This window comes from Battus philenor, unplaced genomic scaffold (assembly GCF_028537555.1).
Source record: "Battus philenor isolate CCGP_79_NKW_IND1 unplaced genomic scaffold, ilBatPhil1.0.hap1 SCAF_20, whole genome shotgun sequence".
Lineage (NCBI taxonomy): Eukaryota > Metazoa > Arthropoda > Insecta > Lepidoptera > Papilionidae > Battus > Battus philenor.
In genome coordinates, this window is record NW_027181683.1 from 10,489,538 (window position 1) to 10,514,157 (window position 24,620).

At 35.2% G+C, this 24,620-nt stretch overlaps 2 protein-coding genes across 3 annotated transcripts in view; one reads left to right on the forward strand and one right to left on the reverse strand.

Moving 5' to 3' along the window:
* Lasp (LIM and SH3 domain protein Lasp) overlaps positions 1-7,899 on the forward strand; it is a 37,216-nt gene extending 29,317 nt beyond the window's left edge. The window contains exons 3-8 of the mRNA XM_068765732.1: positions 2,567-2,699; positions 3,394-3,529; positions 4,073-4,459; positions 5,384-5,496; positions 5,659-5,721; positions 5,886-7,899. Coding sequence (XP_068621833.1) covers positions 2,567-2,699; positions 3,394-3,529; positions 4,073-4,459; positions 5,384-5,496; positions 5,659-5,721; positions 5,886-6,038 — 985 coding nt within the window. The 3' untranslated portion in view covers positions 6,039-7,899. The remainder of the gene's footprint in view (positions 1-2,566; positions 2,700-3,393; positions 3,530-4,072; positions 4,460-5,383; positions 5,497-5,658; positions 5,722-5,885) is intronic.
* A 1,762-nt stretch (positions 7,900-9,661) lies between these two features.
* Positions 9,662-24,620, reverse strand: part of gem (gemini) — a 45,534-nt gene continuing 30,575 nt past the window's right edge. For both annotated transcript variants that reach the window (XM_068765632.1, XM_068765633.1), the window contains 7 exons: positions 17,485-17,546; positions 17,001-17,046; positions 14,466-14,556; positions 13,516-13,631; positions 12,561-12,635; positions 11,283-11,415; positions 9,662-10,956 (listed from right to left, as the gene is read on the reverse strand). In XM_068765632.1, the coding sequence (XP_068621733.1) occupies positions 10,810-10,956; positions 11,283-11,415; positions 12,561-12,635; positions 13,516-13,631; positions 14,466-14,556; positions 17,001-17,046; positions 17,485-17,546 (670 nt within the window). In that variant the 3' untranslated portion in view covers positions 9,662-10,809. The remainder of the gene's footprint in view (positions 10,957-11,282; positions 11,416-12,560; positions 12,636-13,515; positions 13,632-14,465; positions 14,557-17,000; positions 17,047-17,484; positions 17,547-24,620) is intronic.

A 24,620-nucleotide genomic window follows, 5' to 3' on the forward strand; every position in this document is an offset into this window, starting at 1 on the left:
AGAATCAATAACATGTTTTATAAATATAGCTTAATGGCCAGTAAGAACCTTTAAAGTTTTTATATCTATTTCCAAACATTTCCATAAAGTGATCCTTAAAGGGATGTTATGTTGTATGTTATAATAATTATTTTTTATATCTAATTATTACGTTACGCTATTTATTTATTATTTCTAATGTCATTGTTTTTAGATAGACTATATAACATTCACCCTTTTAAATGTTTGTACATATAACCAATCGTCCTTTCTTACAAAACACTCGACTAAGGACCATGTGCCTTATGGTGACAAGTCTAAACGGGTATCTAAATATCAAACTCCTGAATAGCACCACAGTGATACCATTTGCTATCTTATGAAAATTCTTCTGGTCTCGTTGCTTGATGTTGAAGGGGTCGGTGATCTAAGAACGATGCGCCACAGTACTATAAATATAATCTAGTAATATCCTATTCGATTAATCAATTGTGACGTCATTCGATTGCGTTACTCATACAATAATTGTCAGATCACAGTCCACATTGTCTCGGCGCGGCGCGTGGACTCGTTATTTGTATGAATCATGCACAAACTCAGCTTTTTTCCTCTGGTTATTTTTATACTTGTTTCACTGCCATTTGTTTCGAAAGTACTTTGGCAAATTTGTGGTCTTAAAGAGGATTGGGTTGGTACAGCCTTTACGAAACATAGTAGAACCTAAGATTTTAAACAGTATCTAATTAAATAATTCCGTAGTTTTGTTACATGAAAAATATTAAAGGATGGCTGGTTGTAGGTGCAAAAGCTTTAAAATTGTGAATGTATAACTCATTTGTTGTCTATTAATGTATGGTACATCTTATCTAAAAAATAAATCGTTCCAGAAATAATAAAAAAACGTAATGGCTAAGTAAGAAAATGCGTTTTAAAAATTTAGATAACTTTATAAAATTATTTATTTTTTAATACCACCTGTCCCTGCAGATTTTGTACAGCCAGTAGCCTGTGGCATTCCAATAGAAAAATAAATATAATTTCAGTGTTATGATAGCTGACAAATGAGGTATAGTTACGCCCGTTTAAAATGTTTAAAAGCAGCATATATTTAAAAGTTGTGTTGTTTCCATATATATATGTTTTTGTATATTATCCTCATTCTACTGTTAAAGACCTATAATAAAGCCTGTGGTTCTCCTTACTAAAACAGCTATAAATCGTTAGATAAATGAAATCGAAATCGCTTAAGAGCCGTCACGCGCGAGTTCAGTTTTTATTGGCAGTGTAAGCCGACTGCAGTCGCCACATGTGGCCGCTTACCGAGTTCCTATAGCGTACAGTACAATAAAAACGAAAGTGAATAACATATAAAAAGCTTACACAATCGCGCATCCGTTGTCGATCCGACATTTCGCCGCTTGCCATCCAAAATTACAACCTTACTCCAACACGATAAGCGATATTACAGGCACATTATTAAATATGTCAATGAATACATCAATCGCTAATTGAAAATTAACATTAATGTTATAGTTAAAAGGTTGAATTTAATTTACCAAAAGGTTCCAAAACAATCAGTACGCGCAGCGCGTACAAAGTGAACACGCTGTCCGTACTGTTTACGTTGATTGTAATGACGTTATGTCAGCTTGTACCGTGACATTGTGTTTGGGTGAGGTAACAACGTGTGCGCTAATTGCACACCTCGCGCTATGAAATTTAATGAGGAAACATTCATTTACAAATATGTAAACTGTATTAATAATATATGCTATAATTTAGATTTTAGAGGGACCGGAAAGTAAAGTTGCTTTCTTAAGTTAAATTCACACGACTACAAGTTTTTATTTCTTATCAATAATATATTAACTTTCATTATCAACAACCTTTTACTATCTAGTATACAACGTCTTCTAAGTAAGTAATGCGCTACCAAATAACGATCAAATATCTACATGCTCAGAAACGACATTACTTTTCGGTCCCCCTAATAAAAGATACTCGGTCACAAAGTGACGATAGTAATTCCCAGATGTCAACAATTTTGCTGTGTAGTCTTGAGTATTATACATCTTTTCGCCTTCCTCAAAATGTACAGAATGATTAGAAATAGATCTAACAGATTAAAAAAGCTTTTTGCTAACAAATAAGCCCTTATAGCGTTTGCACCTTTAACCCATCATAGTATATATGTAGAACAAAACAATAGACGTATGAAAGATATGTATAAGTTTTGTGTCACATCTATCAATAAGCATATTACCAGCCTAATAATGTACCAAAGTGATAATTTTAGATTAAACATTATTCCACTATTGAGAACACAAAAACGAATTTAAAAAGGTATGATTGAATGTCAGGTAGTTGGATTTAAAAGAAGCTTTCAAGAAGTATATTCTGCAGTGTTGACAAAAAATATTCGATGTGTGACAATGACAACTTTTTCACACGGTGTAGAGTTTCATGAAATCTCGAATGCACGATGGCCTTGAAAACAATTAAGCAAAATCAAAATGTGTGTTTGTGTGTGCGTGCGCGTGCGTGTAAAAAATGTTCTTAAAAAAAACTATTGTTTATATTTTTCCAGGCACGTGCCGAAAGCGAAACCCACGACGATGGCGGAGACGCCCGAGCTGAAGCGGATAGCGGAGAACACAAAGATACAGAGCAACGTCAAGTACCACGCGGACTTCGAGAAGAGCAAGGGCAAGTTCACACAGGTGAGCACCTCGCACCCTCTCGTTGCACACTCAACGGCTAAATCATAGCGATTAGGGCAGCACACACTTTTACAAAACAGATCGATTGGAAATAGGTATAGAAATGTTTAAAGCTTTTTTTAAAATTTATACCTTCAATATACGTTTTTTGCTTAATAAAGATTTACAGCCGTCGTGATCGTAAAGAAATACACAAATACACAGACACAAATCTAACATACCACATCAATGTATAATATATTATAATGAATGCACTGGCTGACGTATATATTAGGTGTCGTTCATAAAATACATCACATCCAATTTTATTTTTCTTAACATCCTGTGTTCGTACCACGTTACACTTTCTGCGACCTTCCTGGGAAATGTTACGTCACAAGTAAGACCTCTCTACTCCCTGAACATATTGGATAAATAAAGAAAACAAATATTATTAATTATAACGAAAATAAAACAAAAAAATAAAAACTGTGATAAAAAACGAATGAATATTTTTTAATTGTACAGATATCAATGGGTTTTAAAATCTTCTGAGATATTCATATTCCGCATTAAATTACCTAACCGGTGATCGTCAAGTTTTCTTACCTCTTGTCACACTAACAGAAAGAGCTAAGATACTTTATGAACATCTCCTAAATGTAATCAGAAGAGATTGTTTAGGTGTTAATTAGTGTAATAACATTCTTTATAGGTAGCAGATGACCCCGAAACGCTGAGGATCAAAGCGAATACGAAGATAATAAGTAACGTGGCGTACCACGGCGACCTGGCCAAGAAGGCGGCCATGGAGAAGCAGCGCCAGATAAACGAGAACGGAGAGCTCGTCGGTGAGGATCCAGCTCCGGATGCTCTCGTATCCGTCATAGAATTATATTTTAATAACAGGATTACGACAGCAATGTCGTACAAACTGTGCAGATCATTTACAACCCTTCTTAGAAGAATATGTCATAAAATGTTTTTTATAATCACTTTTGTAGATAAAAAAAATCATTCTTGTTTAATTATCTGTACCACAAATCATTTCGCACAGTCATTCATTGCGCACTGTGGTTCGGGGCTGGACTTGTGCCTTTCTCCTCATATAAACTTATGGCACATGCGAAAATTTACAATAGTAAACTTCGGATATTTGCAGTTTAATAAGATATTAATAAAGAATTTTTTTTTTTACATTTTCGCATGTTTCATACAAAGCTGTTTTGGTTTGCGGTAAATGTTAAAGATTCAGGCAGTTCACGATTATAACGTACATTAAAAATTAAAATGAAATTCCTTAATATTAATTGCCTGAATCAATTGTTGTTGTAATGTGTCTAACTGTACTGTGACGTCACTAAATCGTGTTTGTCTCGGCTTCGATCGCGTAGAGGTCTCCAATAACGACAATTACCACCAACAAATCGAGAATTACGTCACGGAGATGCTGCCGCCGAACACGACACCCACGCCGAGTCTACCCGTCAAGAACCACTACCAGGCTCCCCAACCTCAGCCGCAGCCGGCACGCCAGCCTGAACAGCAGTACCGGCAGCAGAAGTACGAGGGATACTCCTACCAGTATCCGAAGTACGACGAGTATCAGAACCAATACGCGTATGGGCAGCACGAACAGAACTACGGCGCCAGTCAGCAGCAGAAGATCGGGCGCATCCAGGACTACGACCCGCTGAGCGACGGCCCGCGCGCGCCCCCGCACATCCAGCACGCCGCCGCCACACTCATCTACACCAGCGCGCGCGACGCCAAGCAGCGAGGTTTGTCGGGCAGGGGCATAAAATGCAGGCTGTCTCAAAAGATTATTATTGTTTAATGAATCAATCGGGAAATACAAGGCATAACAAAATTTCACGCCCTTTGTCATAAGAAATTACAAATTTACCGTAAATTTAGATGAATAGTCATAAAATGTTTAGTAAAAATTATCAATTTTGAAAATGGAAGTGTGAATATAAAAAAAAAATTCGGCGCATCTCAAAATTTGGCAACCTAGAGAGTCGCTCTGCCGGCTTTTTTATCTGGGGTACGCTACTGGCCAAGTAGTATTTGCAAATTCCGAAGAGTTTTACCTTCCTACCTTATAATGTTAAAACGACATTGACCAAAACAGAATAGAAGTATAAATTCTAGCTATAACTAACAACAATAGATGCAATAGATGGTTAAAAGCAATAATATATAAGCGTGCAGTAAATAATTACCTGGCATATAAATATATTAGGTCAGGACTGTGCGGAAAATGAATTTAATTCACCACTTCTGGAGATTAGGTTATCAGAGAAAACAGGTGATAAAAACTTGTGCATGCCTTGTCATTCTTTGGAAGTTCAAATTTAATTTCAATTCAGGAACCATGTCGTCCAAACATATAAACTTTCTTTTGAGACATCCTGTATATTCATAATGTTCATAAATTTGTTTTCAATGTAAAGCTTTCTGTATTCTTCACGTTGACAGTCCTCGTCATCCTGCTTATTGTAGCACCAGGTTGTGCCCAACCCCACATTAGCGTTGGCACACACATTATCACTGCATTCATGTGATTGTGTGCAAAGTTGTGACTAATTTTAATAATTGTGGAGGGTCTCTTTTAAAGCTTTCACACCTCTTTCCGGTCATCCTGTGTACTTAGTTGTAATTGCAAAGTAAAACGTGATGGTTTGTCGTTGGCGCAAGCGCAGGAGCGCATCAGCCGCAGCAACAGCAGAGCCGGCAGATCGGGCGCGTGACCGACCTGGACCCACTGGCTGCCGACCAGCCGCGTCCCGCCAACAATCACCACACCACCAACCAGGTACCGTAAATCGCGCTGCACGTTACCATGCCATATTATAACACTACAACATATTAAACTATATCAAATCACGCCAAACCAAAATGCACAACACTATTTTATAAAATAATTTTAATAAAATCGTTTTGACAGCATCCAATACAAGACAGGATAATAACAGAGTGTTCTGTGTTGCAGCGAGTGTACGTAGCGATGTACGACTACGAGGCGAACGACAGCGATGAGGTTAGTAATTTGAAATAAATGGTTACATTAAAAACTACAATTAACTCAGAAAGGGATTTTTTCTATTTATATAAAAATTGTTAATACAGTCGCTAGAGTGATATCATTTATATGCCCTTTGCACAAACACTTCGTTAATTAAATATAACGTGTCATATATGCAGGTGTCGTTCCGCGAGGGTGACTACATTTCCAACGTGACGTCAATCGACGAGGGCTGGATGACGGGCGAGGTACTTCGCACGGGCCGCACCGGCATGCTGCCCGCCAACTACGTGGAGTTGGCACCTGCGCCTCCCCATCACTATGCCAACTGAACACACCCCCATCCGCTCCCCCAACACTCACTATCACATATCGCCGCATACGTCATCCGTCGCTAGTTGTGGTCGGGTACCAAATACGTAATTGTATTATTTCTTTTCAAGGAACGACATTCCATATGGTATAGTTTGACCGAAACAACTGTACCGCGCCTTAGGTATAAGAAACGGATGCTGTATTCTGTTAGTCCGCCGTGAAAATTTATAACTAATATACTATGACTAAGTCAGATGCACATGAGATAAATGTACAAAGAATAGTCTTGCGTTATCCCATAATGTCAGGACTATTATTTCTAAAGTGGCTGAAAGTTGATGGTAAACATATTGTTTATAATTAAAGAGTTATCAGAAGATAATTTAAAACTTTAAAATATTGTAAGTCAGATTTATCCATAACATCAATCTCATGTCAATTCTTTTCTCTTCCGCCCCTACCTTGTTATTCCTAGTGTGCACTACAGCTGTTTCGGCCAAACTATAATTACAATTCAGTTAAAGTTTTAAATTGCCCATAAAAGTACAATAAGGACATATGGACGAAATAGCAGAGGATTTTTCAATCACATTTTGTTTGCCGAAGTTTACAACATAAACTCTTCTAATAATATCATCATTTACTGTGAAAATATGTTGTATTCCTATTACATAAATTTGAATGCCTTTTAATAAAAAAAAAATATATGTCATCCCGTCCTTGTCAGGTCAAGCCTTAATTGATGTCATACTAATCATCTTTACATTTTTTATATTTAATGGATTTCTCTTCATATAGTTTAAATGCGTTAAAAAGCGATCATATTGACAGTATTTTAAATTTTGCAGAATGTCCTGTGTTTTTGTCTGTTTTAATCAAACCCATACTCAAAACGACTTAAACAAATTAAACATTTAGTTCATTTTTTTGTTTTAAAATGAGTCATCTTAACAAAATTTTCTACTATTTAATGTATTAAAATTCTTATTCGGCCTGACAAAGATACTTCATTTCAATTCAACAGGGGCCTTAAAATAGTACATTACCATACCACTGTTGGGTAAATGACTGAAAAAATATATAAATTAGGAACTGAATGTAACAAAGTACATTTATATACAAAAACAGTGATCAGAGATCTATGTTTACATTGTTGTAAACAAAGATACAATGCATTTGATATGTAACACTGGTGCATAGTTATATAAAACATTTAAATCACTTTGTTTTTTGTTACTTTCTCTTCGTTTCACTTTGTAATACGTTAATTATTTAATATATAGTTAATGTGGGGGACAACCACTCACATTCACTTGCCGGACAGATGTGAAAAAATACGCGATTGTATCGGGTCAAAACTACAATAGAAAATATATAGATTGCTTGACAATGTCAACGAAAAGTGAAATGGCTGAATGCATAGTTTACTTTGATAAAAAGTTGCACAAACATGTTGTGCAGTGACACGTTTGTGCAACTCAAAAAAGATGACAAACGGTTCAACACATAAAGTTCAAAATATCAGAGTACATAAACAAAGTAGTTTTGACTTTTGGACACGTCCATAGCAGCTACAATTTTTGATACATTTAACATAAAATCGTAGCGGCGAAATCACATTTAAATTATAATAAATTTGTAACGGACAATAATCTGTCTTCTTAAAACGTGTTTATATTTTACATTAATTAATAGAAAGATATGTATTTTTATATAAATTATACATTTACAAGTATATCTATATTTACTCATAATATTTAGGCAAAGGAATTATTTTCCTTGTCTTAGGACCAATATTTTGTTAATGTTGCATTTTATTCATTCCAATGCAATTTTATATTCAGACTCACAATCTCATCGGAATGTTTTTGCAAGCATTCATTCAAATCATATCAAAGGCTCGCAAGAACTTTTGTTGAAAAAGTAATTCTGTCTCATTTTGTACTAATTATATTATTGTCATATACCAGCGTTTATCATTGTTGTTGCTATACATTAATTATCCTCATATTCTTGTGTTAAGTGTATAAATAAAATATAACAATTTTTAATCGGTTACAATGCTTGCCTTTAAAACAATTTAATTTTTTTTATTGTTCCCAGTTGCAACCATGTACAGATACACATTGTTTCTTGTTTATATATAAATATGCTGTTTTACTCTCTGAATATTTTTTTAAGTCTGAGCATTCTCACTTTGTAAATAATTTAGTGTATGGTCCTGGTTGCAGACCATATTTTATTAATGTTTTAAGTTATTATTCCTTGTCAATTACATTTTTGAAGTGCATAATAATTAACGCATCATTTTAAATTGGGAACATTGAACAAACGGTAAATATTACACTGTTTGTCCATTTATTTAATGACCAGATGCCAACTTGCTTTTATTTTGTTAACATAAATATAAAAAGATGAAAAAATGCTTATTATAACTATTGTTAGACGCAAATGTTAAAGCGCGAGTAGTTTAGGGATATTTTATTTATTCTGTATCTGTCGCGACGACACGAGGGTTGTGGTCTGACACGACAGATATTGTTTTTATTTAGGTGAAGCTAAGTGTTCATCACAAAGGGACGGCACGTTTGAAGCTAGAGCGGGCACACCGTGGTTTCACGTGAGAGTAACTTGTGGCCAATTACAATCTACTTAATCCTGCCGGCCAGTCGAATTAACTCGATAAGTTTCTTCCGCTGTAGCTTCTTACTGGGACCAAAGGCAACGAGATCTTATGTATTGGAACAGTATTACTCGACCGATGTTACAGTGCCTTTGTAATAATATTTAATAAAATTAAGCTGTAATTTTGATGTTTTATTTTTATTTCCTACGAGATTTGAATCAATTATACTTTTTTTTGTTTGCCACGACAGATTAGTATATTCAGTAGTAGAAAGCGAACAAACACAAAAAAAAAAACAACGAAAATGCAAATTGTTAACACATGGGCTGTAGAGTCCCGGACCTAACACATAGATGGCGCCAGTTTTATTGTATTAATTTTGTTAGTACTAGCCTTTAATATCTTATACATTTGATGAAATCAATAATATAAACAACATTAATATATACAATATATTTATGTTGTTAATATATACAACATATATACAATCTCTCGCTACATCCGAAACAATAAAACGTTGGTTTGCTGACTTTAAATGTGATCCTAGAGACTACGATGAATGGATAAAACATGGATTGATGGATCCACTTTACTCCGGAATTAAAACGATCCTCATCCGTGTGGGCATCAACTGGTGAACCTCATCCAAAGATCATTTCGTTGATTGTGGTGCTTTAGGAAGCTCCCTAAAGCACCGCAATCGAAAAATTATGGCCTCGGTATTTTGAGATGTGCCTTGTGTAATTTCAGGGATTACCTTCGACGGAAACACCATCAGAGTGAATATAGCAATCGCTACCCTTGACAGGTGGGTTGGCAATCACAGTGCGGAAATCTGTTAATGCAAACTTGTTTGAATCCATCATATTAATGCATACAGATACAATCCCAACTGAGAATCTAATCCTTAATAGTTCCTGAAGTCAATGATGTTCATATAATCCTTGGTATTACTTGTGGTAGGGGGAGGTTCTTTCACCATTTTTGTTATATTTCAAAAAATACATAAGTAAATTTTTTTTCATATATTTATTTACTATACAATCCAATAGAGGTTTTACATAGAATTCATAAGCTAATTATTTCATGCAACAATAACTTGTGTATCGATTACAAATTTCAATAAAACCTAACAAAATATGATTAATACTCCAAAATGCAACTAGCACTAGGTCTGCTCCATCAGACAGGCACATTGTAAGGCACCGATTGTTAACAGCCATCACAGGGCCATTATTAGTATCGACTTCATTCCAAATATGCGACACTCGAACGCTTTGGCTTAAACATTAAAAACAACAATGGAATTTTACATCAAGACACGTAATATCAGTAACTATTCTTAGGATAACTATATGAAACTTGCCTAGGGCGTAATTAATAAAAAAACACTAAACGCTCATTAAAATTACATGATAAAAATTTATTATGGTGGAACATGAGCTGCTTAAAAACATAAAAATAAATGATTGCACTTGTAACAACTTAAACGATAAAATAAATGTAATTTGTGATCATTGATTACCTCTTGTTTTTAACAAGTTCTAATAAAAACATCAGGAAAAACTTCATTTACTTTCCCTCTGCAGAAATAACAAATTCAAAGTCGATTGTACGACTTCGAACATAAAACGTGACCACAATTTCGTAACAACTTAATGTAAATGTTAGTTTATTTATATATTTATGAACAGATGGGGGCGAAAGGTTAGCATAACCTAAATATTAAAATAAACAACACAAAATGTATATTTCATATCGCAGATCTCTCTATTGGTTTCACCAATTATCTTTACAAAAAATACATTCGTTGTTCCACACATTGGGATTGATATGTCCAGGTGTTGCACACAAATTTAGGACAATAATCTATAATATTAACTCTAGCCAATATGATTAATATAATTGACATATATAACGCAATTTTATGACAAAGTTTGAAAACATGTCAGCATATTAAATATTTATTCCATAACATTTATCAGGGTGACCTAGCAACTGCTACAGTCAGTAGTATAAGGTAGCACTATCAATTCAAACAGTACATAAATGAGTAACCAAAACTGTTCGGCTAATGTCGCTCATATCATGCGAGTCGGTCTTCATTTTGCATCACTAGAAAAGTAATTGTGTGATGTACTGAGGCTAGTAAAGTCGCCGCGTCAGTTGTTGGTAGCGCTGAGTAGCAGCGCGTTGTCGTCGAGTCGCTCCAGCCTGTAGGTGGAGTTGTCTGGCAAGTGGCGCACCAGCTCGTCCGTGAGCCGCACTCGGGCGCCGTTCGGCCCCAGCACCAACACTGTCTCGTACTCCTGTAACATAGGGTACACTTCGTTAAATATGTACGTCGGAACACTGCCGATAGATGGCGTTGGTAGTAAATTCACGCTCTATTGTTTGACGTAAGATTGTACTGAATATTCGTTTTGTAAGTATACGCATACCATGCTTGTTTTAAATAGAAAAAAGCCCACGTAACCCAACAAATAATCACGTGATTTACTAGTCTATAATGGTTTTAACTTTATCAAATCACAAATTTTCTTCCTGTAGACCGTATGGACCTAGTGTAGATGACCCGGCGCGTGGTAGCGTGCTCTATGATCTGCAGCTGTGAACGGCGACAAGTTTGACCGACCTTGTCTGTCGCGTGCAGCAGCGCTCGCAGCTTATGCAGCAGCTCGTTGGCGCGACACGCGTGCAAGTACAGCGCGCTGTACACGCTGCCGCCCGCCGGGCACACGTACACCGTCAGGCGCGGCTCGATACGCCTGCACAATTCACAATTTTTGTTAAACTATTTACAAAATAAAACGTAGCCTCATTACTTTAAAATCAAAGTGGACTTCTATAAACTGCAACAACTTCGATGACATTCACACACAGGGAGATTGGTTATGATGTACAAATTTAAAGTTGTAAATGTATAGCAAATTTGAAATCAAAAAGCTTGTACACCTATTTCCACTCTAAACTTTATTGGAATGGGCCGAACCAATAACTTCTGGCATTACAAGTTCTACAGGGATAAAGAGTAATCAGTAATTAATTTTAATATGTAGTAATCTGAATTTATGAAATACTTTTCCTTTCTATATTATTGTTACGTTATTTTGTATTCTTAAAATCATTGATTCTAAGATAGGGTATACATTAATTTAGAAGCAAATAATCCATTTTCCAGAGTTTCCAATCACCTATATATATTTTAGAGACACCACAAAGTAATGTCTTTTTCTTAAGTTATATTCACAAGACTACATTTTAACAAGTTTTTATTTCTAATCAACAATGTATTCACATTCATTATCAAAAACTCTTTGCCATCTAGTATACATATCTCCAATTCCAGAGTGGTAACAATCAATCAGTCTTTCAGTAATATATGTCAACAGAAATGTACTTTCTGGTCCCCCCATTTGTTGTATGCAGCTGATTTTACAATAAATTTTTCAAAAGCATCACTCGTAATTATATATTTGGTCTGTATCAACTACATGTTTGTTCACTCTAAATTAGCATTTAGAGAAATGTGGTTTCATGCGATAATATTAAAAGTTCAGCTGCATAGAATAACGAGTACACTTTGCAACTACTATAATCTGAGCATGTGCACAACTTTCGATTTTTAACAACCAAATTGATTAACAGATTTTGTAATAAAGTTACCAGAGATTGTATACATAAAAATAAAAGCAGATAGAAAAGATTTGAATCATATAGTTTTAGATGTATCTTGTTTATAAAATAATACCAAAAATAAGTAAGAAAAAATTATCAAGGTAAATATTCAAATGTGTAAGCGTAATAAATACTCGTTGCGAATTTCTGTATGTCAAGTTAAATGAGCATTAAAAAAAATACAACCAAGGTTTCAATGTCTTTCTTTGCGTTTTTAACAAAAAATATTACGTACTTGGCATGCAATGCGTTAAAGAGACGTATGCCGTCAGCCAGGCCGCAGATCTGAATGATGTCATCGCGGGACAGCCTGTGAACACACAACTATATTATAAAAATACACCAACAACACAGAGCTTTTCTTGAGCCATAGTTTCCCTACGTATACTTATAATAATACGTGCAATCTGTTCTTCTAGCGTCAGACAAACAATGCTTTTCTATGTCGGTAGTATACTTAAATATTCAATGAAGGTTTCAGCAAGCCGAGAAACGTAAATCGGGTCGCCTAGTGAATGAATATGGTAAAGGCTTTTTCTATCTTGGGCTTATGGAAAAGCTATTGAAACACGAACCGGCTTCGTCGAAATCAAGTTAGGCTCGTGTATCACACGGGTCGCCGAACCAGATCATTCTAGATAGAAGCGTTGCTGGAATTTCTTAAGACTAAGTAAGAAAAGGACCAATATTTAGCCACTTCCGCACATGCAATGGTAGTCGTGCAACAAAGTGCACCGCCCGCCAGCCCGCTGTGTGTGTGGCTAAATATTGGTCCTTTAACTTACTTAGGATGGACTTCCGCAAAATAAAGCCTGATTCCATTAAATATTTTTAAGACTTTCAAGAGGTATAATAATGTTAGCCAAGTAATAGCAACCGACTAAACCAGGATTCGGCCTTTTCAGGAATATTTAAGTCAGAAGGCTAAACGGGTATTATCGACAAGTGACAACCCTTGACGAGCCCCCCTTGAAGGGGCTCCCTTTGTACTTAGTTATACCACGGAGCGTCGGTTGCCGAATACATTTGCGGTCAACCAGTAGACTCCCCAGGGAACCTTCGAGCTTCGTTACATTAATAGAGAATTTATGCTAAGCGACTTCTGTTCCCTGCCCTTTCAAATTCGAGGACAGCAGTGTAACCTAAATCAAAAAAGGAAAGAAAGAAGTAGTAAACCGGAAGGAGCATACCTGAGCAGGTCCGCGCCTGAGAAGTTGGCGAAGGTGGCGGCGTGCTGTGCGAAGCGGTGCCGGGACAGCCACGACTGCGTCTCCGCAGAGCTCGCCTCCTTCGACAGCCCGCAGTTCTGAAACACACAAATCGACAAATACACATAAGTACAAAAATAAGTAATATATAACGGTTTAAGTATGCTCAACAAATAACGTACATCAATAGCTCGTTTTGCGTTCTTTCGAAGTTGCGCGGTTGCTTAATTAGTACTAATTTTCATTGTACGTCGTTAGATTTTCGAGGTTGCGTTGTTTTGGGCTCGAGTCATTACATGGGTTTGCTATAGAAAATCTTAATTCACTTTGGATCGTTTCAATTTACGTCGTGTTTTTTTGGAACGTAACCACGACGCAATTAATGTATAGTATATCCTGACCTAAACTCAATAGTTTCGGAAAAAACAAATAACAAAATGGTTATTAGGAAAATAAAACCTTTTCCAAATTAGGTTTACTACATAATAAAATTAATTATCGTTTACTATCTGTCTTTGGAGACTTTGCACTGAGAGAAGTTATTGGCCTATCGCGTTCCAAAAAAAATTTCCAAACAACAAGTTTCCAAAGGTTTGGCAGCAGCGTCCCTGCGTACCATAATACTTCATTGCGATCGCCAATCCGCCTGTCAAGCCTGGTGATTAAGGTATATCCCCCCATAGATATCCTTGGGGGAAGTCCATGCCTCGCAGTGGACGTCTATGGTGCTGTAAAGACGAATCAATATGTACAGGGTGGACAGACAACCGCTTTCAAAATGCCCTATTGAAAGACTGATGTAAAACTATGTCCAACAGTGGACTTCTTAAATCATAAAGTTGTATCAATGTGTGATTAGTTGTGCTTATGTTTGTACGGATGAGCGTGTGTGTGGCTTGAGAGTGTAATGTTTGTGTGTGTAGTGTGCGCACCTTGTCGGGGTCCTCAGCGGGCTGCGGTAGATCGGGCAGTATGGCGCCTGGCGAGTGGCACGGCGGGCTGCTCACTTTCACGTCCCCACCGCTGGGAAAGCAATACCACATAAATTCAAAACATCCTTATTAAAGCAGGCTTTTAGACGCATTTTGAATTGGCAAACATTTTAAACTTATAAGTAGTAAGCTACCGCCGGCTTGTAATACTGATCTGGAGAGAAGAGCCGGCCAGAAACTCAAGTTGTGTTTAAATGAAATTTAACAATTTTTGATGTATACATTATAATATTAATCATGTAAATGAGTCAACAAACAAAACTCAACATTTCGATCAACAATCTTATGATAGATAACCATAATAGTGGAACTATATTATATATTCGTACACTGAACACCCATGTAGCTTTTGTTGATTTAAAAAAAAAAAGGCTCCGCACGTGTCTATCACTATCTATATATGTGCTGAGTGAATGTATACACCTTTTACACCTATAACCTGTCAATGTCAATCATCCTGTATAAGCGTACCAAAAACTATTAAACTTCATGGAACTTGTTAATGAAATAAATAAAACATGGTCATCGTCGTACAAAACTTAAGCAATGTAAATAAGCGTCGAATAAAGAGAAAATTACTTTTATGAAGCATAAATCTTGTTATATTCATCCGGCAAATACTTTTGATAATATGGCTGATGATATACCCACACTATATCATAGTGACATGTAAAATTGTTAATAATGATATATAAGCTAAATACGAAATTTATCTAACGATATAACCAACCATGTCTATAGCAATAATGATAGAATGGACAGCGGGATTTTATAAAAAAAAGTTTAATGTCAAAAGAAATTTGTCGGAGAAACGTGCGGCAGTCGAGAGGGGCGAAACGAATGATTATTTTCGCATTGCAACCCGGTAGAAACCAGTTCGGTTCGGTGCGTGCACAAACAACCGCGCCGGCTACATTGTTGCAAGCTCTCTTGGGAAAGGGGCAAATAAGGGACAGAAGCTACGTCGCTAATATTCTATTACGTAACTGGCAATACGCTAATCTGGGATTAAAATATCCCTTTTACATTCGACCTATTCTAGATTTTAGCACCCTCCAGTACAACTTCTATGATTGCCAGCTTTACATCATTTGAGTTTTATCCCCTGGATCAACCATGTTTAGAGTTGTAAGAAAAGGACCAATATTTAGCCACTACCGCACATGCAGTAGTAGTCGTGCAACAAAGTGCACCGCCTGCCAGCCCGCAGATAAATGCGTATGCGGCAAAAATGCGAATCACACAACTGCCACCCCCAAATCACTCAACACGTGTTTCACCCCTCCACGGGGCATCTTCAGGAGTTATGTTACATCAATTAGTGCCAAACACAGAGTCGAACTCTCTGTGTGGCTAAATATTGGTCCTTTTCTTACTTAGGATGGATTTCCTCAAGGTAACGCCTGATTCCATTAAATATGTTTAGAGTTGCTATAAATTACGATACTTTTTTTAATTTTCTTGTCAAAATTTCCAAAAATTGCATAAGGCTAAACTTCCTCATCAAGTCGGCTAATATGACGCCCACTGCAAGACATAGAACCGGTACTGCGCTGCCCGCATCGGATTTACCCGGACTTAGACTATCACCGGTCTTCCTAGCGGGGGCCTACCTAAGGCACATCTACCAACTCATGGTGTGGCGATGATAAATGATAATAATAATAAAATATTGATTGTCATCCATAACAGTCAAAAATAACATTAAGAACTTTATTGCAATTTGATTGTTAGATCAAAAGTATATACCATTAGTAACAATAATTATAATTTTTTAATTTAATTTAAACGATTAAGTTATATAAACCTAAGCAGTAACAAAAATCAATTTTTACACTGAATTGTCATGTTTTAGCTTTCCTATTTAAATCTATGAGTGTATACATGAAAACACTATGAAGTAGCCATAATAGAGCTTCTAATTTGGTTTTATACAAGCAAACAAATCTTGATATAAATGGAAAGTGTTTCATTTATTAAGAGCAATATGCTAATAAAATAACTCAGTAGAAAAAAAATAGTATTAGTATAAGCCTTTAATGATAGTTTCCAATACCTTGCATTTTATGCTAATGATTCAACCCTATAATGTTTATTAAAATGTAGAGGTATGATGAATAAAACTATCTGGTTACCAATAAAATTTAAACAATTCTTATGACATTAAAGTAATAAAGAACAATATAATAACATTCGTTAAACTGCCTGGCAACAAAAGTGCATTGGAAGCACATTTTAGCATCATGCAAGAAAAGCTTTGTAACAATATTTCATCATAAAAATAGTATAAAAAAGATACTTTTTACTATAAAAATCGTGTCATGCTAGTGTGCTGAATCATAAAAAAACTAAGTTGTGCAATGACAAAGTTCGCTATGCAATATAATTATTGTCCAGTGATGATGAAACAATACACACAATATACACGGGTGGGAAATATTACTAGAGAAAGCAAAACGCGAAAACAATACTCACTCTTGACAATACAGCGGTTTCATCTGGTTGGGTGTAGCTAAAATAGCTGTAACAAATGAGCATGTTTATTTTTTTAAACATTTAACACATGGTATATCAACATCTGCATTAACATGAATTGTTTGGTTTCTATTATCTCTGTCCATACTTTATGATATAATATAGTTTATCTTAGTAAGTAAGTAATCAATATATATATTAGGGGGCAAGTAATGTCGCTTTCTTAAGTTAAATACACATGACTACATTTTCAACATGTTTTATTTCTAATCAACAATATATTCACCTTCATTATTAACATCCTTTCGCCATCTAGTATACAAATATTCAATGCTTGAGTGGTTAAATCAATCTGTTTTTCTGTAAAATATGTCAACAGACACGACATTACTTTTTGGTCCCCCTAATACATAACAAAATCATTTCGAAAATACAATCCCCAATTTAAAATCACTATTGATTTACATAAACAGTATTTACTTACCAGATTGTGGCAAAACAGGTTTGCTCACCACCATAGGGCTCGCAACTGTCTTAGGGGCCACACTGAAACAAAAATTACATATTAATGTAAGTAAATATAATACAAGAGATAGATCAGCATGGGCAAACCAAAATTGGATTCAGATCCCGCCTTGACCTGCCTGTGGTTCATGTTGCCTTCCTAAGTTGTATATACACAACATTAATACCACACAGCTATACTTGTGTAAAGAGGTTTTCTAGATGCAAGACGAACGCATCTGTCCAGCTTTAGTTTTATTTCAAGTTCAAGGACCCATTCACTCTGTGATTTCAGTACTAATGAAGCTGTAATCACTAAACTGAACATTAACTGAGAATTACCAGGAGATGGAATCAGATCCTACTCATTCATTCATATCATAATGCACATAGGATCACATACAGTGATCACTTCTTTGCATGCTAGAAGAGTCCAATGTGATAGAAACTACATTCAAATGGAGTTCTTTGCACTACACTAACTTCCTATTGTTATGTATAAAATGAGGGTTCCCAAAATACACTGACTTGAGAAGAGCCCACAATAAAATCATTAAGATTATTTTTTCAGTCATCACTTTCACTAATATCCATAATCCTGTAGTTAAAGAAATCATCCCAAGATTTAGTATCATTTAAAGTCCTTAATGCTATAATAGGATTTTTAAAAAGTTTTTATTTATAGAAACCTTAATTTTCTTTTATAGATAACTAGAACACAGTTGTCTACATAAGTCATCAATAATTGTTGTCTTGACCCAAACAGCACATTAAAATATTTTATTTTCAGAATGAAATACCTTAAGGGTATTTGTTATTTAATTTAAAATAATGCAATTAAATGTTATTAAAACAAATTACAATAAACTCCAAGTATAATACAGTATGTTTTCTAACTCTAAAATTAAAAATGCAATATAATATGCCTATAAAATTTAGCACATACATGTCAAAAACCAGAGTTGTTTTTAAAGTTTTCCCTTCATCATTTCTAATACATATACTATAAAATAGAACCTTCATATATGTTATTTGGATAGATGATTTGACAACACAATATAAGTGGCTCACATATTAATCTCTCACATAAGCTCACATTTTGAATGAATTTATTAAAACTATTAAAAATTACTATTAAATACTTAATGATACTGCAGGTTAGAAAATTTGCCACTTTTACATAGTACAAAAGCTAAAGACCTATACAAATGTATCTTGCTTTTAATAAATGTTAACTGTTATTAATATCGCCATTAAAATCTGTACAAAATAATATGTAAATATTTTGTATGTAAACAAGGAGATTTTACTTTAATTTATAAATTAAAATAACCAGATACGAGTGGTAAATGTTCAAACCTAGCGTGAGAAATACAAAGTTACGACAACAATGTAAAGCAGCATCATGAAGTAGAAAAATTCGGAAAAATCCGGATATTTACGCTAGCCGTGGATAGCGTGCTGGCCTAACGTGCACGTTGGCAGCTTTCAGACGTCGCGCAAGCTCCCGGTACGTATCAGGGTCCGCTTCGATCTCAACCTCGGCTTTCAACAAAGAAAACTTCATGCGCCAGCCACGGGCTTCCACCCCATGAACCAGCCGAGCTTTGAGAAATATCCCGCGCCCTAGATGCCGCGCACTCAGTCTCTGCTCGAGAACGAGCATAATACTCGTCAGCTATAGTCCTGTCTTGTCAGGTTGAAAAAGATGAAGGCCCCGGAACCGACACGGTACGCCAGGCCGCCGATAACCACCATAGCTGGTCCACGGGCCGCCTCAATAACCATTTGTCACGATTACGGAAGGTCCCACACAGCACTCGCTTTTCAAAATTAATGTCTTCTGTGTTTAGTTCACTTGTCTAACATTATTTCCTGAAGAAGTCTAGCAAACGACTGATGAAAGCACCGTAAAATAATTTAATCTGCGATACGGTACAAAGTAAATCTGTATGAATTAGACTTCTGCGAGATAACACCAGTTTAAAAGCGGTCTACGATTTTGCGATATATTACCGGAAAAAAATAATGAAAAACAGAAACACAACGCAACTAAACGCGCGGGGGAAGGCAAACGACTGAGCTGAATGGCCGCTGATTGGTTGAGTGAGGCGCGTTTGTCGATTGGATCTAAACCGGTTGGATTCGGTTCACAGTGGCCGTACCCGGCTCGCGTTGTGCATCTAGCAACGTCATACAGACTAGTGATGGTAAAACCATAGTCAATCGATAACTTTGTAGAACCCTTTAAATAATATTTTGTTACATATTTTTGTTAATATAAATATAACATAACTATGAATGATATATACAGATCGTTTAAGTTTAGTGTTATAGATATAATTTAATTATAATACTATTTACGTTTGTGTTATAATTTGCCGCTTTTCACCGTCGGTTTTAGATGTCTTGAAGCATCGGCAACAAACCAGATATAATCTTTCTATATACAATTTCGAGTATTGCGTTAGCTGTTCACCGGTATGGACTGGTTTTTGTGAGATAAACCATTATTTATTTCTCAGACAGGGTATTGAAGTTCTGCACTGTGATGCATACAATAAAATAAAATGTGGCAAAAATCTGATTCAATTTTTTTTAAGAACTGCATAACTTTTATAATTTTTATGTACAATTTTAATCATTATTGTAGTACATCACTACTGCTAAGAGAAGTAAAACGACCTGGCACAACGTTATATTTGTAAATCGTCCTCTTTAGTCGTCATTGCGTACTCTAGCAAATATTTCTTTTTACAATTGTTTTTTTACACATGTTCAATTTTTAAAGCTTTGATGAGCAATGATTAGACTTTTTTAGTTATTCCATACGCAAGTCTTTATAGTTGTCTTATTGTACCCGTAATATTTCAGCAATCCTATTAATAATAAATCAACGCGAATATCAAAAAGACCTTCATAAGGACAGGCAGAGGCATGTATCAATAAGAATTTAACCGAGTACTAAATAATCATTACTTAAAGAGAACCACTTCGAACGGGTTGCGTTCTTCGTCGGAAGTAGTAGAGGCGTATTCAATGCGGCTAAATATAGCGCACGGCAATTATGGAAACTGGGACGCGGTGGTTTCGTTATTTCACTGTGTATTTTTATATTTCGCACAGAAATTAACGTAGTTCTATATAATAGAATAAAGAAGACATCGAATTCTGAAATTGTTGAGCATTTCAACTTTTTTTTAAAAAAGAATTAGTGCCGGCAATATGACTTATCGTTGGTGCCATCGATTATATCCATAGTTATTGTTTTTTAAAAGTCTTACCACCTTTTTTTAAAGTAAATGAAGGTTATGCTATAAAGAATTTAAAAAATCTTTGACGGAGCTGTATACGTTTCTCTATTTAAAAAAACCCTCGGCGGTGTTACGAAGGATTTTCTTTTTCAAAAACACTTACTGCGATCTATTACATCTATTACATTTATCAAGATAAATTAAAAATTCTCCGGCGGTCTGAGTGTCTCGAAGCAAGTCAGTTAAAGTTGAGATCAGCTCAACGGCAATAACTTATGTAAGTTGGCTATTGGTGACAATAATGCGAGAAACCAACGATTAGTTGCATCATCATTAAGTGGACGTTAAATAGGTTAGCATGAATGAGCCATGACTTAAACAAGAGCAACATCGGGACTAGAAGACTATGCCATGACAATGTTCATTACCTGTAGTTATGTTAATGTTTATACTGTTATTATAGCAAATAACACAGGTTTACTTTTATTAAGTCACTTGAAATCCTCTGTCAGAGACCTATTATTTTTGTTTGTTTTTACTATTCTCTTATATTTGTTTACCTGTTCGACTAATGATCGAGCTTCTACATTAGGTCTACTTTATTTCTTATTTTCCTAGATTGCTTTCACAGATTGATTAAATGAAATGACAGATTTAAATTGTTAGTTCATGCGATAGGTCAGTTGTTAAAAACTGAATGAACATAACGGTTGTGTTACACCTGTTTATACATTTGTCCGTTGTGACCCCTTTACAGGAGGCGGGTGAGGTAGGCGCGTTGTTGCCGCTGCCCGCAATTGAGTACGCCACGTAATTTGCCGTAGTGGCGGGGTTATTGAGAGGTCACATTCAATTAGCCGTAAAAATTTCTATCCTCTGCATTTATCAGTTGCATCCTATGTTTATGTTTGTTCATTCCCAGCTCGTGTTTAAGATTTATTTTGATATATAAATACTATGCCGGATATACGATATGGTAAGACTATTTTACTAATATTATTACTAATATTGTGCTGATTTTTGGGGGAGACTTATGCCTTGCAGTGCTGGCTGGATAGAAATTGGCTGTCTTCGACACTGTTTTATATGTTTTTTTTACATTATGTCGCCTTCTGAACCTGTACCGCCTAATTGCAGTTTATTATCTGAGATACATCTTTTCAAATTTTTTTTACTTAATAATCTCAAAATGAATTGCTTTTAATAACAGTTATGTCATTTATATATCTTCTATTTCTTTTTTTATTTTTGTATATCAGAATATGTCACGTCATGTATGGGTCATAATGAAACAGTGTTATGTGGGTATATTTCCATAAAATCTATTCTAGATAATTTATAACGTGCCTAAATTCTAATAGCAAAGTTTCATACTTATACAAGCGATAGTTTAAAAATATGCAGCTATATAAGTTACATTTGAGGACGGGTTTTTGAGAAATTTCGTTAATTGAATTCTTCTCGGCGAAAGGAACATTTCTACCAAATTCCAAGTAACTAAACATTATAGTTTCAGAGATAAAGCGATGAGTTAGAACACAGCTAATGAAATATAAAATCTTTTACATGTATGTAAGAGTTCAAAGAATGCAGAATAATGTGCAGTATTTTATTTCAAGAAAAAAATATTTCTTGGAACTTTTCGGTATATTTGTATATTGATAAAAAAGTAATGTATATTTTTATGGCATAAGCAACATGGATCAATCGGCTAAGAAAAGTAGAATCTTTTTTACACTTACCTTAGACATATCGTGTCGTGACCTTCATTTGAACGTATTTAGGATTTATAAAATTAGGGTTTATAAAAGGTACTCTCCTCTCGGGAACCCTTTTGTCAATCACTCCATGAAACACCCGTCTAAATGATCTAAGATTTTAGCCTTTCAACCTGGATATCTAAGACCTAGGACTATCGAATCTGTTTATGGGTAATAGTATACGCTTTTAAAGATATACATGATTGTGTACGCTTTTGTCATGATTATAATTCTCATCCTTTGATTCGCGTCCAAGTTATTTCAATCAAATGTACAATTTTATTACATTTTGAAAATGTATGAATCCGTTCAGTTTTTAGTTTCATCTGAAGATTCGATTAACGATTACCCCCAACAAAATCCTTCCTAATGGAGGAGGAGGGAGGGAGTCACGACCCTCTGCAATGCAAATTACAAGGTAAGGAGGTGATAAAAAGAAAATGTTAGTAGAATTGTTTAGTCTTGGCTTATGATTGTAAACCGCATGTACATTCGTCGACACGTCTTTGTGCGATCACAGAAGTCAAAAATGGTTAAGCCAACAAACATTACATATAAACATTCAGTATGTACATCCAAGGCCACAGAGAATTTCTTCCCGTATGATATTATCGTTGTTTGTGAAAAATTTCCGCAATTCCGACTATATACAATGTACCCGGAACATATTGTACTTTTAGACACACCTATCAGATACGAGTAAAATAAGTAGATAATACACGGTCGATACGGGGAACCACTCACGTATAAAACTTTGCAAACAACAAAGATAAAGTGTTTACATTGATACCTTAAAATAAATATGCTAAATAGGCGTTTACTGCTACAAGGTCGAATGTTATGACGCCGTTTTTTATAACAAAATAAATAGGTCATTTATTTCACAGAATTATGCAATACCTACTTGTTTTCGTAGTAACTGTCAGATCAAAGTAATCGATAAGCACGAATATAGTAACGTTAATTGCTTACTGTTTAGGGGTGGAAGTGGTTATTGTGAAGGTTTTCATGAATAAAAAACTGCAAGACAGACACGATGTGTCCAACAATAAAATAAATAATTAGGCAAAATTCTAAAATTTACTATTATCGCTATTTAAAATCATCAACAGATAAGACAAATTCTAGCTGATTCAGATTTCTAACGTCTTAATTGTGTGTCTGCCTTTTCGACCTTGATTTATTTCTTTAATACGATATAAATTGAACACGTTATATATGCCACAGCAACACAAGACAATTTTTTGTTGCTGCCCATAGTGCCCTTCGTGGTTTAATAAGATTTCCACTCTCAACGCCACCTGATCTGATATCCCTTTTATTCACCTTCTGCGGCGAAGGTTACCTAGCAGTAATAAAAAATTCAGACTAAAAAATTGAAGCAAAATTTTTATCTTAATCTATCCAGGAATTAAAACTATCGCGGCGAATCGTATATAACATTTTTATTATTTCGCAGAAGAGATTGCCTTTGACGATATCAAATCAGCTCCGCGGGAGTATAGACTTTGTGTTACCGGAAACGATAAAAATATTAAAGATGAGTAATTTATCAAAGATAATATTTAAAGTAAATACAATTATAACATTTTTATACAATTAAATATATCCACGAATATTAAATACAGATAGTAAGGCCTGTTTTATACAAATGTTTTTTCGCCGTGAAATTCAACCGTTAATTCCATATATAGACACAGTAATCAGCATTGCATGGATCATTATAAGAGTTTGTTAACAAAAATGGCGGCGAAACTTTACGGTGCCCCCGCAGCTTAAGCCATGCCTTGCCTGACACGAACCACGTATTTTTTAAATTTTCTATATGCAAGTACAATTTTTTTGACAAGATACATGGTTAACACGTCTGTAACTTTTTGCAAAAAAATCCCTAATAAGCGGCATTTAGCAGTTGTATAAGCTTACACATTTTCTTAATCGTACAGCATGCTAGTTAGAAAACGTGTTATGGACTTTTTAATAGGAAGGTTATTTTGGCTTTAATAACAATTGCAGATTCTAGGATGTCTATCCTAGAACTCATTATCAGTAATGAAGCACGAGAGCCTCGGCGGTCCGTTACATAGTTTTATTACCAGTTT